This window comes from Phaethon lepturus, unplaced genomic scaffold (assembly GCF_000687285.1).
Source record: "Phaethon lepturus isolate BGI_N335 unplaced genomic scaffold, ASM68728v1 scaffold9582, whole genome shotgun sequence".
Classification (NCBI taxonomy): Eukaryota; Metazoa; Chordata; class Aves; order Phaethontiformes; family Phaethontidae; genus Phaethon; species Phaethon lepturus.
This window is the reverse complement of record NW_010522572.1, coordinates 23115-39656: the sequence shown is the minus strand read 5'-3', so window position 1 is coordinate 39656 and position 16542 is coordinate 23115. Positions and strand designations below refer to the sequence as shown.

Genomic DNA, 16542 nt, shown 5'->3' with positions numbered 1-16542 from the left:
CGGCTGAACCACGGCCCCCACATCTTCAGATTGCTCCATTCGTCCACTGTTTTCATAGGAGGATGAGCTTTACCCTCACCTTTAGATGACTGACAGCAGGATGTGATTTTCCTACCACAGATGGGCTGGCTAGCAAAGATCGATCTCATGAAATTCCTACCACATACGTCCTAGTTTTTTAGACTCTCTGCTACTTCTTGTGGACCATTTTGATGCTTCATCACCAGAATTCCTGAAGCATTAGTAACTTTGTGGTCACACCCTTAGCTACCATGAGAAATCTCCCCAGAGATCAATGATGCAACTTGTTCTGTGCCTCCACCCTGCTCCAAAAATGTTCGCAGCTATACATTGCAACTACTGTCTTTCCATCTGACCCCCCAAAGCTATCCAGCAAGCACACAGGACTATCTACAATGATGCACACCTTTCCATACAAAGTACAGAGATGGAAGCTGCTAATCTTCGCTTCAAACCAATGTATTAATTCCTGTGAAACAGGGTCCAAAACTGCAGTGCATGACTTCAGTGTTCCATCAGTCCAAGACACTTTTTGAAGGTGGCAATATGTGAGCGAAGGGAAATACTGACGCAAAGCTTCAGACAGGTGCTGCTATAAGCAGATTGAATCAAGGCCCAGGAATCAAACCCAAATCTCCAATATAACAGCACAGACAAAAAGCTGGGCAAAATGGTGCAAGCATTTCTGTTCAGGGTTTATCCTGCAGCGTATGAAAGTAAATTTTAGCCTTGCAAAGCTTTCAAAGGTAGTCATATGCAGATCTTCAAGTTCCTATATCCTAATGTGAGAAATAAGTGGAATCACAACCAAATTCAGTCACCCTAAGAACGAAACATAGCAGGGGAAGGAGTCTGACCCAACCACTGAGAAAAAGAGGTCAAAATACCTGTACACCCTGCATTTGCTTATGCAGCTGACAGAAGACACCAAAGTTTGCAAGTAACCAAATAAAGGGAAGAAAGAAAGGCAAAAGGGTCTTCACAGGCCCTCATAGCTCAAGTGTCTAGCGGGGAGGAGAGGCTGCAAAACCTTCTGTACTTGGTAAGGTCACTACTGGAGGCTATCAGATGTGCAGGCTTACAGGGGAGAGACAGCACATGAGCTTTCCTTCGCCACATTATCTAGCTCATCATACACAACAAGGTGATATTTGAACTGCAAATCAGTTGGTCAGACAACAGGTCTGTAGAAAGGCTACTGAATCAAGTATTTTGCTGTTCAGTTAGATCAGTTTCTGAAGGGAAAATTTTCCTTTGCTATAACAGAGAAGCTCATGTCATGTCCAAACCCAACCTCAGACATGCTGACTTAATTCAGGAAAGCAGAAGGCCTTCTCCTGCAGTTATTCACCTCTGCTCTAAACCAAATTCTAGTTTCTCTCTCTTGTTTACTATGCTTTCGTAAAAAGATAAGATAAAGTGCTGCAAATAGGCTCGATCACTTCCTCTGTCAGTTCAGGGTGGGGCTCCCAGCCCACAGCATTTGGTGTGTAGCATTTGGTAAGAGGCATAAAACTTGAATCACAGATCAAGGCAGTTGGCACTTGCTTCCTCCCTTCATCTTCACCCCATTTCCAAAAATAATTTCTCATGGCATGGAAGAAAAAAGTATTCATAAACTGGGTCACATGTACAGAAGGATCTGTCATCTTGCTAGTGGGACAGTATCAAAGAGCAGTATGCTGTAGAAATATGAAAAAGGAGTGGGGAATAAACAGGTGATAGAAAAGAGATCTCCATCAGCACCCTTTTCTCCTTATGCAGCTCCGGGCAGTTTCACAGGTGGGACTGTGGTACCCTGCCTCAGCTCACCATGGAATTGCACACAACCTGAGCTGCTTCCAACACCTGAAACCAAGCACCTCTCCAGAGCCCATGTCCACAACTTAGCAAAACTTTCAGGAACTTTATTACAGTGGTATCTCCTTTACAACACAGCTGAAATTTAAGATTTTCATTAGTTTTAACTCTGTGAAAAGCCTGAAAAGCCATGTTTGTCACAGCAAACATGCAAAATTATTGACAGAAATGGCTAAGATTTTTCAAGGCCCAACACTGAGTTATTTTAAACTGTAACAGATATGTGTAATTTCTCAGAAAGTTCACCCTCTTTAGGAGCACAAATGTAAATTGTCACCCATGGTAACAGTTATCAGATCTATGGGTGACTATGGCTACAGCTTTGTGTCAAAGAACAGTTACAGCAAATACAGATCATATAACCCACTCTGTTGATCCCCATTAACTCTTGGCATTCAGAAGATCATTACCTAAATCCTGAACTGAAAAATAAAAAAGATAAAAGAAAACTTGATTACAATTAGGATTATGTCACCTCCAAACTGAAAGAGGAAAAGGGAGATAAGGAACTTCTAGTGAGAACCCTTTGATCCATGCATTCCTAGAGCAGACTTCATGCCTTCTTCTTGGATAGATAATCTCCCTTCGCAAACTCCTCTGACAACTTTACGGAGTGCCCAGACTAGGGGAGGTCTGTGACCATGAGAAGAAAAAGGAGAGCCCATTCTCAGCCAACAAGTAAGAATGAACCCAAGATGACTGTGGGAACATGAAGGGGAAAAATGCTGTAATACATACCAGATTTTACTCCGCTGAATTATTATGTTTCTCTTGCAACCAGAAGAGTAAAATCTTTTATCATTGCAGGGATCAAGGACTAAACGTAGCCTATCAAACCCTTGAGAATGGCCTTTTCTTTTTACAACTTCAGAAAGGACGAACAGCACATCTCCTTTACTAACAAAATGAACTTTCCTACTCCAACCACGTCTCATTAATCACAGGTGATATAAACTATCTAAACAGCTATCTAAAAATATAAACAAACCAACTGCAGTTATTAGGCCCCTGACAATGAGGCTCTCAGCTTAAATGCACAGACTCCATCTCAACACAAAGCCTCAAGGGTTTGAAATTGTGCTTCAAGAGAAGAGATCAAAGTCAAAGAACCAGCAAATAATTCCTGGGAGACAAGTTACAGGTGGATGGTCAAATTAAAATAAAAACAGTTACAGATTTCTGTGCTACATGCCACAAACAGAAATACCGCTGCAAGTGCCCTCCACAGCTTTTGTTTGTTTTATGATACCTGCTTAGTGTTCCAGCCTTACTCTCAGATCATGACATCAAGTATATCAGAAGTCTCGCTGCAGCCTCTATTTTTGAGGTCCCATTCTGTACACAGTGAAGCCGGAAATAGCAAGGTTTCAGAAGTTAAATGGAGTATTAAAAAGAAGTTTTTTAGATCTTAAAGACTTGATAGGTTTGGACATTTTTTTAAACAAATCTGGGAGTAATGATATTTACAGTCCATATGTTTGTTTTTAACTCTTTATCCTAAATGAAAGTGCAGTTTCACCTTGTTTTGTGGAAAAAGGGTAAGAAAGTGAAGCAGTCACCAATGGGCAGAATAGCAGACACTAGGTGGCAGGGAAGTTTTGTTTTGTTACTATATTCAAAAAACTACAGGGAACGTCACTATAAAGACCTGATATGTAAAGCAGCAAGAGAATGATGGGAACACGATAGATAAGCAGCAGAGACAGGTGAAGCAGGAAGATCTCTTTTGGGGTGTTAAAGCAATTGGTTTATCTGCAGTTCAAATATAACACACAAAAATCTCGAAATGTCAACTGCATAGCCAAACTGCAACATTTCTGAATCAGTAAAACTCCGTGTAGGCATAGCATGGAGTTAATCTTCTATCCTAGCCTTTATGTAGAAGATAAAACATTGTTGAGACATTATGAATTGCACCTGAAGCCATCAGAATGACTGCAGAATGATTCCTGCCATGAAAAATACTGCACATGTAGATAACTGTGTATGTTCCAACAGCTTACTGCCTCTCCTTTCTTTGGCATACATCAAAAGATGGTCCTATTTCACAGTTAACAGTTAAACAATTTATAAATCAGGTTTTTTGTTTTCTTTTCACAGAATCACTAAGGTTGGAAAGGACCTTCAAGATCATCAAGTCTAACCATTAAACCATTTTGTTTCTGACAACATTTACTATGTTCCACTGTAGCTACTGTTTGTGACAGGAACCAGCAGTTGACTATATTCTCAAAGGACTGTCTCCTTCAACTACTGTCCCATATACTGTTATTGACAAGTTTCAGGTTTAAAACTGTCAGCTTTATAAGAAAATATGAACATGAATAACGTATTAAATACAGAGCTATGCAATGAAGTTGGAAGTGCATAATTTTCATCAACCAAATTACTTTTTTAAAATTGAGAAGTAGTTAGACTATCAGGTAGAAACTAAAGCAGCAGTATCATTTTTAGCGACCCTACACAAACACAAGTGTGGATGTATGGCCAAATTTGGGGGTTGAGGTGTTAAAGTCTAGAGACATGGTTTAGCTTTAGAAACTAACAGGTGGCAAGCATGTAGCTTCCTGGAATCAATACCTCAAAGATCCTTGTTTTCTTGTGATGGTAGCTGTGCTGGATGCAGAAGACCAGTTACAAGCTTTGCCTGGAGGATGATCAACACTGATATGCCAAAGCATAACCTATGTTCTGTATCCTCAAATCACTAAGTGTCCCCAGTAAATGTCAATTCCTTTAGAATCAATTCTAAGCAATGTCTCACAGCTCCCCCAAAAAAGCAAATACTGTATTGTAGTTTTAAAACAAATATTACATTTTCTCCATTAACCTTGTGGCTACAAAAAAAATACAGCTAGTGACATCAGAGGCCTAATGCGATTCTAATCATTAGGCCATCTGCTGTATTACAGTCATTCCTAGTGGCATGACCTGTTGTAATTGAACTATGGCACGCTCCCTTCATGTAGTCCAGAGATAAAATACACTCTCTTCAGGAGAGTTTGAAACTCAGCAGCACAAGATTCACAAATCTTGTAGTCCAAAACACACACAAGCAACTAAGATGCTGCATGTCCAAGCAGAAAACTGCATCGGAGGGGTGGTAATGCAGACCTGTAGCATGGAAACACCTCAGTGCCTGTAAAAACAGTTACATAGGAAAACAGCATAAAGTTCATCCTGTTTGGATTCTACATGTATTCTGCATATATTGTATACTGGAACGCAAACATACAGTCAGAGTAGTTGGATGTGGGCACAAAACCCGGCAAACATCCAATACACTGAAGTGAAAAAGAAGCTCCTGGAAATTCTCTGCTTGTACTGCAGCCACCCTTCTTCAAGTTTTCAGTCCAGACGATGCCCTTTTCAAAAGCTGTCTGTGTCACAGATGTTCAAAAAGCAGTAATATAGAGCAACACAAGGCACATTACCAGAAATTATCTTCTGTTTCACCTGCACAGGTGAATCTGATGGTCACAAATACAGTTTTCCTGCAGGATTCTGCCACATGACAACCTTGCATGCCTGCCTATATTTTGTGTTTGCAGCCAGAAGCCGAAGATCCCGATGGGCATGTGAAGCTTTAAACCTTGCAAAACAGAAAAAGCGCGACATATTTTGCAAAGCAGAGTATTGCTACATTTGCCAAATGTCTCTCCCCTAAAAATGTTTGCTGTTTTAGTTGAAGATACTTTCCAAATGTCTTTCTACTCAGATGCACCTTAGCTACTGTTTAAAACATTCTTTTCAAGGGTGGAAAACTGAGTGTTTAATACTACCCCCTCAAAAACCTTACAACAGCTGTAACCTTTAAATTTGACACTGTAAAAACTGACAGCATCTGGCTGTTCTTTCACAGCATGACATGAGTTCAAAGAGTTGAGCGCAGACAGCAGTTTTTGTTTAGCTTGCATTTTATGAGGACGAGAAGATGAAAATCACCTCTGCATAGCTACAAAAAAAAGCAAATAGCAAAAAAAAAGGTATATATTTGCATTATTAGACAATAGGCGAAAACCTGAATAAATATGAAAAGTCAGCTATCCTTGTTTCTAGATACAGTCCTTCTAGCTCAAATCATAGGTATGTCAGATGCAGATGAAGACTTGCTTCCCACCTCTTTTCTATGGGCAATTGAGAGTTTTAATCTTAAACTAATGAATCCTGCTACTAGTAAAAGGTTACACAAAGGGATAACAGAAAAGCAAGAAGAATTAATTAAGCATAAAACCCAATTATTTTGAATCCTCCACCACTGCTTATAAACGCTTTATTTCTTACTACAATACACTGATCTTTGAGTGAAGCATAGTACTACTATAGGTGGCTGGTGGGTTGGAAAGGTTATTCAAGCGAGATTAAGTGTACTTGGTAAAAAAATGTTGAAACATTTGCCTTTCCTCTCTAGCATATAAACAAAATTCCACATGGGAACAAAGTAAGCAACTCCCAGCTCTGTTCTGAACAAGCAAAGCGGGAGTGCTGTCACTCTCACTTTAATGGGACACCACCGCATCTTCTCCCTCTCCTCAGGTTTACAACGTCCAAAAACCTTATGTTGATGGCAGCCTGAAGTACAATTTCTCCCTTAGGGCATCAAGCTGAACCTAAACACCACATAAGACTTACAGTGCAGTCAGGAGAACCAAAGGTACCAAAGTGAGTTTGCACACTAGATAGCTTTTAATGTAAAACATAAACTTTGCTTCACAGATATTGCACGTCTGGCTACAAGATCCAGGAACTCATCTGTATTAAAGGCTAATCTAAATTAACATGTAGGATAGCATAGTAAGACCAAATATGCACAGCAGAACAGCTGACGCTGAGGAACTGACATCCACACTCTATACATGAAGGTGAAATGGGAGGTGCTGTGCCAGACAAGCTGTAGTCTGGTCCCATGGACTGAATGCATATTAGCTGTAGGCAGAGTATTTTCCAGTTTACTTTCATCCCAATTTAATCCAACTCTCAAACTTCATTTCATGGTGCAAGGCATGTAGGCATAGTAGGCAGGGGCAATCAGGAGCTTCACTTCAATAGCGCCTTCCTGACACAAGCTATAAGCCTAATGTAGATACAACTGCAACTACCACAATTCTTTCAAGGGTGTTAAGGCTCTCCAAATGGAAAATAAAGGCTAGAAGCCAACCAGCATTTGCCATGGAAAGAGCACTCCAGCTCATTTAATTCAACACCAAACCATCCTCTGGATTTCCACTTTTACACTTTTGTTAAATCATCATAAAGAGCTGTGTGGGGCTTGGTTCCTGACTAACAAACTCAAGAGGGAGACATGGGGCCCCGTATAGCCATGTTCAGTAGTAGATGAGAGAAGAACAAGATTGAGTACCTAAATGTTCTCACAGACAGGGGGTACAACGCAGACAGATGAAAGAATACAGGATACCTGCACATTCACAGTAGTAAGTAAAAATGTCTATTCTGAACTTCTGAAAGTAGAAGGAAAGCTGTCATGGCTCTGAGACGCCTTCAGACGCCTAGTCATCCTTTGTACTTCTCAGGTTAAAAATGGGACTTTTGCTTTAAGTATCACAATTTATCTCACATCTGAACTTCTCATTAAAAATGGCCCAGGCAAATAATGTTTTAAAGATTTCCCTTTGTGCGATTATTTCCAGTTGGCAGGTATGGGTAAATGATACCATGACTTGCAGAGAACTCATTTCAAATCATGTTTAGAACAGATCTGCTAAAGTGGTTTTTCTCCATTGCAGAAAGGACCTTTTCATGCGTCGCCAATATTTCCAAAATGATATTTTACTGAGCATTCTTCTTTGGTCTGTCATAAAACTCACATGTAAGAGACATAAATGAAGCAATGAAGGGCACAAGTCTGCAAAGACAACTTATTTAGGCTATATTTTAAGCAAATTTAAGACTAACTAATTACTCTGGGTGCCTTACTTGAATTACTTGCAAGGGCCTCATTTTCAAAGGGCCCGTAAAACAGACCCCTCTCAGGAATCACAAGTTTGGGCAGCCACACTTTGAAGAAAGCCAGTACTGAACGTAACTTAATACAGTATTTGCATACATATCCACCTAAAGCAGGAGACCACAAAGAAGTCAGGAACATTTTCTTCTGGGAAGCATTAGTAAAAGGGCACAGCCACTGGGCCACTACTCTTTCATCCAAAAGCAAATTAAATGTATTCTGTAGAAGCACATACACAAGTTCCCCAGGTAAAAAGAAGACGACAGGCATGATGTACTATGTCCAGACAGTACAATCTTTCCTTTTTGATTTGGTAATAGAATTTTAAGTATGGGTCCCAGACACATCTTGAGCACGTCACTACCTTCCAGAGAGCCACTTCAGCTGACAAAGTGCTGCTGACAGGTTCTTTTCATTCAGAGAGCGAGCTGACAGCCTAACCTTACGCCTTTAGCAAAGTCTAAGTCACATCACTGTGTCATATTACAGTGTGCACCCCCAAAATAGAAGGAATGAGAAACTCCTCATTACTACACTGTCTTCAAGTAAGGTTTGAGAAATGGGGGAAGGGGAAAGTTTTTGAAAGAGGAAAACATATATCTGATCCATTGCCTTTTAGTAACGCTGTTAAGTAAAACTGAGATGATGTCAAAAATAAAACACTTGCTCTTTGGTCTTGCTTCAAGTTGTTATCTATAAGTCATCTAGTTTGGAGGTAGCAAAACATGACAAAACTATTTATCAGCTATCTTTTATCATTTTGGGGGGAAGAAGGGGAACAAAACAAAAAAACACCTTCTCCAACGCTAACCTGACAGCTTATTAAAGCTTAGCATTAGGCTATATCCTTTGTGCCCACCCAGACAAGCCAAAGTTCTCTGGCTCTGCAGATTTTGCCTTCCCCTGCAGGAAGAGGACTGGCTGATGCCCATAGGGCTCTCTCTAGCTATGTTTTCTAGCTACAAATATAAAATATGGCCTCTTGTTGGTTAACATCTTGTACGCACTGCCTGTTTTCACTCGGTTTATGGAATATGTACATGCAAAGTTACAACTGCCTGAGAGATCTGGGGAGCTGACAAACAAGAACAGAAACTGCAGAGGCAGGAAGCCTGTTAAAAGAGCGATTACCAGCATGCGTAAAGTATATAAGACTCTTCTAACATAGCATGTTCTCCAGAAGACTCTTCACTGTGATCAAATATAGGAAACATTGTTTTGGAGTACAATTACACTTGGAGCCATTACTCTTTTCCTCAGTATCAGAGGTGGCCCCATACCTAGAGTAACAACACTTCTGAAGGACCAAGTTGGGTGGGACAGGGTGGGGCTCTTATATATGATGTTTTTCATCTAGAAACAAAGAATCTGATCCTTCAAATCATATGTGAAATCATTCTCCACTCAAAAACATGCATAGAAACACCAAGACAAAGAGTTGAAGTGATACTTACGCGGCATGATCCCTTGGCTCACCAGCTCCTCCCGTGTGCGTCGCTGCTGGAGCTTCAACTGCAGCACTGCACAACAGCAGAGAGAGGGAAGAGAAGGAAACCCATCAGTGTGAGAAACAACTGAAGAGACATTTGCAAACACATCTTGTTTTCTCCTTTGGATGCCAAGGCCCGAGCGAGCAGCAGAACGAAAAGACCCCCCTGACACCCTGCTCCCCCGCACCACTGCAATTGCAGAAGTGGCCTTCAGCAGTCGGGTTTCCGTACTCTGCTGCTGCGGGCAACAGGGAGAGGAAGTTGCGCAGCGTCTTGGCAGGGTGATAAAAATCCGCAAAGCCAGGCTTGTTTCTCAATTCTTTCTAGAGCATCAACTTCTTTCCAAACCATTAATGTTAAAAAACAAAGAGAAACACTGGCTGACAGTCCTCCAATAAACACAGAGTGACACCTCAGCTGCTAATGACTCCTGAAAACTCTAATTGCCATGTGTAGGTTAAATTGATGTGACAAAATGACTGGTCATTACTCTAAATTACAAGGCTGATTTTCTTCCTCGACTCAGAAATTCACCTTCAGAAACATCTCATGAAAATGAAATATCATGGATATATCTAGAAGTGTCCTTGTTCCACAGCAAAAGGAATCCCTTATCACTAGAATTTTTCCTATTTATTTTAGAGTAATAGAACATATGCATTATCTGCATGAAATACTATTATATTTTTTTCCTAATGCAAATCTCTGGAATAGTCATCATTTCAACATCTATGTTATAAAAGCAGTTGCCCTTTAAACTACACTATCAAAGTGATATTCTAGAGATTGTTCTTACAAACAATCAAAGACAGCTTCTGTACGAAAGGGGCCTTACAAAACCAAAGAAACAAACTCACATGTGTGTGCGTGCACACATGTGCGCATGCGTGCACACCTGTGTGTGTGTGCACACACATCAATTTAGGACAACCTGAGTGAACATCAATAGATACTGAACCCTGCCTGCCAATCAAGCCCAAGCTCCTAAGTATACTCAACACAAAATATTAGAGAACGAATGGCATGGCATCTTCCATGTTTTCATTTAAATTTCTCTGTCAAGCTTATGTTCTTTGTATGTCCACATAAGAGAAGTCCACAAAAATGTAGTGGAACCACCAGAAAGCAAAACCACTCTACAGTCCAACTATACAATCTCATTATAAACCTTACGTGCCCTTTCTCAAGGACTCTTCTTGGCCAATACATTAATTTCATACATTATATCCAAATTTATACTGTACACTCCTAAAGCAGGGATCAAAAAATTTAAGGAGAAGATACTACTTCATCTACTCACAGACATTATCACATTTTACCTGTTTCTTTCAACCTCCTATTTGCAGTTTGCATTTGACTAATATATCTTCCAGTAAGGGTTCTGGTCTTCTGGAAGTTAACAAGTTAACAAGAGATCCATCTCTTCCTTGGTTGTTTGCAAGGTGGCTAATCACCTTCTCCTAAATGCACACTTAAATTTTTGCTTGGATTTGTCTAGCTTCCACTTCCCTTGGCTCTTGATGTACCTTTCTTTCAAAGGTTTATGACAGTGAGAATATATTTCCTACCTGTGGAGGTACTTCTGTACACACTGCAAGCAAGTTACTTCTCTTCTCTTTCTTAAGCCAAGCTAGGATTTCTTAATATATGCATCCTGGGCAGGAAACTACTTCCTTTAGTACGGGGAAGGGAGAGAAGGAGGGAGGGTGTACAGAGCACCATGCTAATTCTGTGTGGGATCAGCCAAGAGCCAGAGCGAGGAGGAGGGAACACAGAGGGGAAGGAACGGGCCCTTTGTTTGGCTGTGGAACTGCAAACAGAAGTGGTAGTCCCAGACTCTTCCTCCCACCCAGCATGCGATCACACTCCTACTTCTGTGCTAGCGTGAGGGCTAATACAGTCTTACAGCTGGCCTGTTCACAGAGCTCTTCATTTGCTGGATTCATTTTGAGGTGATCAAAACCCAAATCCAGTGATGACACATCTACATGAGCACTTGATCTAACAGCTTGCTGCGATAGAGTCAAATCTCTCACTCCCCGCATCATCTCTCATGTTCCCCTGACTGGTCGCTGGACTTACTGACATGACAGAGACCACAGCCCAGCCAAAATGGGGAACAGTTTTCTCTCTCATTTGTGAGCTGAAGAGGATGACTGTATAGGCAGGTATTTGCTAACACTAACATAAGGTGGGAGTGAGACTTCATCCTTCCAGCAGCAGTATGCCACTAAGTGATTTCAGCCCTATTAGGTAACGGCACATTAAATCTCTCACTATGTGGCATTATTTCCACTAGTGAGCCATTTCAGGGACTCATTTCCATACCCTAAATTAGCACATCTCACTAAATGTATACAGGCAAGGCACAGACCTATAGCATCAGGTCTATCTCCACAACTTCACGTGCAGATAATCTCATTATTACTCATGTCTTCCCACTTACACAGCTAGCAATGTATGTTAGCCCTTTTTGACACTTTGCTATTTGCTTGCTAGGATCATCTACTTTCCCTCCATTTGCAGCTATACCTACTATATATCTTTCACCACCCAGAGTCACGGATTTTCAATGAAAAACTCCTCACAACACAGGTGTGGCTGGCATTTTTTGCTCCTTGGTGCATAACTCTGCCCTCACCTTATTGATGCACATTTTGCCCAGCTGTCTCAGTTTGCCTAAATGATCTAAACCATTTTTGAATGTCATTATTTATGCCTCCACTGATCTTTGCTCCATGCACACCATTACCTTCTTGCATTTGTTTCCAGACCACACCAGGCTGATCCCAACTAGAAATGCTTTTCTGCTTTGATTACAGTCAGTTCTTAATCCACTTCAGCAGTACTTCATTAAATTCAAAGATACTTCTAAAAACCAAAATATACCACACTATGAAGTTAAAGACCTTATAAAAGTCTACTACACCCAGACAAAACCCCTAGCAACCAAATTTCACGTATCCAAACAGCAAAATTACATTTGAACAGACCTGTTTTCACAAATTGAAAAGCTGAATAGCGTGATTATACTGCTATTCTTATACCACCTAAATTCTTTATCAAATTTTCCGTATTTTTTTCCTGGAACTGAGACCAGATTAGCCACTCTTTACTCACTCACCCTTTCTCAGTAATGATGCAAAATGTTACTGGCCTTTCGCTCTTCTGAAGTCTCCCTGCTGTTCCCAGATTTATGAGAAACCAGTCTCAGCCAGACAGCAAGAGACTTCATCAAATGACTTACAATTCCCTTCCTGACTTCAGCTTCCCTTATGAATTTTCTAAATATATCTTATTTCTATATCAGTTACCATCTACTACCCTTCTTCTCTACCCATTATATGCACCTCTTATTTTTAAACGCTATGTCCCTTCACAGCACAAAACTAGCAACTGTCAAGAGAAATAAACCAGAGAATAGGAAAAAGGTCAATTTCAGGATACTTTTAATAGGTACTAAGTAATTCCTAGGGTTTATGAATGTATACACATATTAAGCACAAGTTATAATCAGCACATAATGCACCTTTTTTTTTTTTTTTTACAATGCAGCTTATTTCTGTGGCAGGGAGGAGGGCAAAAAGGATTACTTCAGTACACTCCTGAATTCATTTTGTCTTAAATAAGTACTTGGAGTTCCCAACACCATTTCATATATTTAGGAGGTCACCTGTTTACGTGTGCAAGTGTGTGAATCCTATATATAGATTAACAGATGACCCAAGAGCCAATCCAAGGCTGTTGAACATGGAGCTCAGCCAAAGGTCTAGAATGACCAGAGAAATTCAAAGTAACTCAAAGACAGACTGCAGTGTAAGTCTTTCAATCACAAACCAACAATCTTTTGTTTCCTTTATCCCTCTACTTAACCTTTAAATTAATTTTCCAATTAGGAATAAATCAGGTCATATCAAGAAGCGGTATCTCTGCTGGCTAGAAAATAAGTTCCATACTGGTACCCTTCAACTCGCTTCTTTCATTCAGCCGGTGTCACAGCCTATGCAACATTTTGTGGGCTTTGTATGCTTGTCTGTTTTTCCCACCTGAAAATGGGCATAATTTATTTATTTCACAAGTATGAAAAGCTCTGAAATATAGTTAAAGTTTGAACAAGGTTTTTATGTCTCTAATGAACTGTTCCAAGAATTAGTAAAACACTCCAGAGGAATCTGGGAGCTGGCGTAGAGGACTGCTGTCAGCAGTTCAGAGGAGGGATAGAGAAGAACTTGGGGGCATGGGGTGTACTAAGAGACAGCACTGCGATACAGCTACTATCAACAGAGTTATACTGTTAGTGAAATACAGCAAATCATGATTATTTTCTCTTCGTCTTACCATAGAATTGCCTTAACAGGGAACCCACAGGCATATTCCAAGACCAGAGCTTACACCTGCCTACACATGGCTGGTAGCAGCTCAGAGCAGTATATGCTTAATACACAGAGGCTGCACCCATATGGACATTTTCAGGACACTTCCAACTCTAGTTATAGTACAAGGGTGCATTAGTAATAAGCAGTAGCAAGAACAAATATTTATGACAAGCTAAGGTGTTTTTTGCAGCTCATCATCTAAGTCTGCAACAGCATGCCTGCCTTTACATGTACACACCTGAAAGCCCTTCTATTTCTAAACCACACTTTGTGTTTAATAGTTTGACTAGAACTGCTGACAGAATACTAGACTGCAGCCTCGGCATCTCAGCATCTCAAGAGAGAAAAAAAAATCTCATCTTTGAGACTATGTCACACACCAGGACAGGTTTAAGACAACAAATTAAAAAATATTCTGCATTTCCTGTTTTTTTGAGAACTAGTGAAGAGAAGTACACAGCCCTGAACTGCAGCTTGTGGTAAGGCCCTGTGCATGTTATGTTGAATACAGGCTTACTGCCAAAGGGACTCCATGTTCACATTTCTACAAAACCTTTTCTTCTAAGGAATCCCAAGTGATACTCAAGGTTGCCCAACCAAGGTAATGATTAAGCACAGCCATATGGTGGATTACAACAGACAGCACGAGCAGTAGCACAGAACGGGAAGGGAGGAAGGCTGCTATAGCCAAACAAAACCCGATAGATGGGCTGAGGGAGGTGGAACTCCCTGGAATTAGGGTTAGGATACCTGTGCAAAAAAAGAGAGTGCAAGACATAAACTGCATATTAACTAGATAGGCTGTGTGCTCACAGAAGTGATTTATCGATTTTGTAAATTCAGTGAAAGCATTTTGTCCGATAGAAAAATTCATCCTTGCAACCCAATCAATAAGCCATGTGATTCGAAAGAGAAACTACCAAGAACAAGTGAAATTAGCCTAACTTCATTATCTAAGCTGAGGAAAGTGCAAGCGTAAGTAAAAGCAGTAAAAAGCAAACTATGCACTTTAATGCTCAAAAGGGTTCCCAATCATTTATTTGTATGCTGTTCAGCACCTCTGCACACCCCATTTGAAAGCCCTGTGCTACAGCATCCACTTAACTTGCAAGAAAGCATTAATACAGCACAAGCTGGGATGGAAACCTACTAGTTAGTTCATCAACACCTCTACCTTTCAGTAGTGACAAAGATTTTTTAGGAGAATTTTCACTGGCCTAGCACTGAGTGGGTCTGACTGGGTTTACTTTGTGAGGGTCAGAGACCACAGCCTAAGGAAACGTGGCACTAGGCCACCATTTACAGCCCACACATATTTTTCAATTTTTCAGTACAATCTGTATAAAATTTTCAATACAGTCTGTGTAACACCATTAGACTAAACCAACAGCCTATATGCAGCCAACTTAATTATAATATGCAACCATAAAAGATGACTTTGATGACATGGATATTTGCTGAAAAAAATCATCACAGCTGTTTGTGCAACACCAGGGGCCTCTAACTTAAATATCACAGTGCCGTGTAACTACTTGCTGTGCAGGCTGAAGCCACCTTTCCACTTACTACTTGGCCAGCAGTAGACATTCTAATCACATTGAGAAAATAAATTTTTTCCTCATTTCTGATTAAATAGTCACATTTGACCAGTAGCCAATGCCAAATTCAGTTTTGGAACGCGCAGCACATCAGCCGCTGTTTTCAGTGGAGATTATATCCTACGTTTATAACTGAATTCAGTCTCTTGGAGATGTAGTGAGAAAACCTTTCCCTCACACCAAAAATGGTCTCTGAGCATTTTCCAGCTGTGCCTGCTTACAAACCAAATATTGACTCACATTAGGCCTTTCATGCTTCAATGGGAAGCCAGATTAGATTCTGGTTCATACAACAGCAAGAGCAGCATCTGCTAAACTCCAGTTGCAACACCCTTCTGTACAGAAGCAGCAAAGGGTGGTTAGTATTACCAAATTTTTTGTAGTGTCCACAAGAAGCTATAAGAAAATTTCAGCTATGATAGTTTGTGATGAATGAGTGAGTATACAATGGTCAGAATTAATTGTAAAAATAACTCAAATTGCTGAGGTGGATTACTTCCCCCCCCACGCCCCCCGAGCTGTATTTTTCTGGCACTGTCAACGACACACACCCCCATCACACAGAATGTGCTAGAATGGGGGTTACCAACAAAGAAAAGCCAACTTTTGGGGCCTTTTTTAAAAAGGCAATTTTCTGAGCCTAAGAGCATTTTAATCCACTAACTGCTGATAGGGAATACACGCTGGCTTTGCATTTAAGCAGACTGTGCAGTTAACAGAGAAGCATTTAAGTGAAGCAGACTGTAAATGACACCCAAACTGCAGGGATTATATGACAGTTTGCTACCCTGGGAAGGGGATGCCAAAAATTCATGTCCCTCTGTGGGGTGAAGGAGAAGCAGCAGGTACACTGCTGATCCTCACAATTTGCAAGCATTCACTGGTACTGGAAATAGCAGCCATACAATTCTATTCATCTCAATGCATTTTAAAGAATAGCTTGGAGCAAGCCTGCGCAAAGGGACAGTTAAGCAGAAGTTTATTTCTTTACTATTTGAGACTATCTCACATTCCACTACCTCTTTTCTCTACTGCAGCGACAACAGCTGCTATTAAAATGCAGGCAGTTTCCTCATCTCTTCCTTAGCAACCATACTATGAAGAAAATGGAGTTTGGGAGGGTAAAGAATAGAAAGAGAATTTGTTTTGGTCTCTTAAACTGTTACAAGAGCCTTTCACACTAGAGGCAAAAGCCACTTATTCATGCTGTGGTCTTCTCTTTGTGAGCAGGA

At 40.5% G+C, this 16542-nt stretch overlaps 1 protein-coding gene across 1 annotated transcript in view; it reads right to left on the bottom strand.

Annotated features, from left to right (window-relative positions):
* MKL1 (megakaryoblastic leukemia (translocation) 1) overlaps nucleotides 1–16542 on the bottom strand; it is a 45913-nt gene that overhangs the window by 17958 nt on the left and 11413 nt on the right. The window contains exon 2 of the mRNA XM_010281842.1: nucleotides 9301–9366. Coding sequence (XP_010280144.1) covers nucleotides 9301–9366 — 66 coding nt within the window. The remainder of the gene's footprint in view (nucleotides 1–9300; nucleotides 9367–16542) is intronic.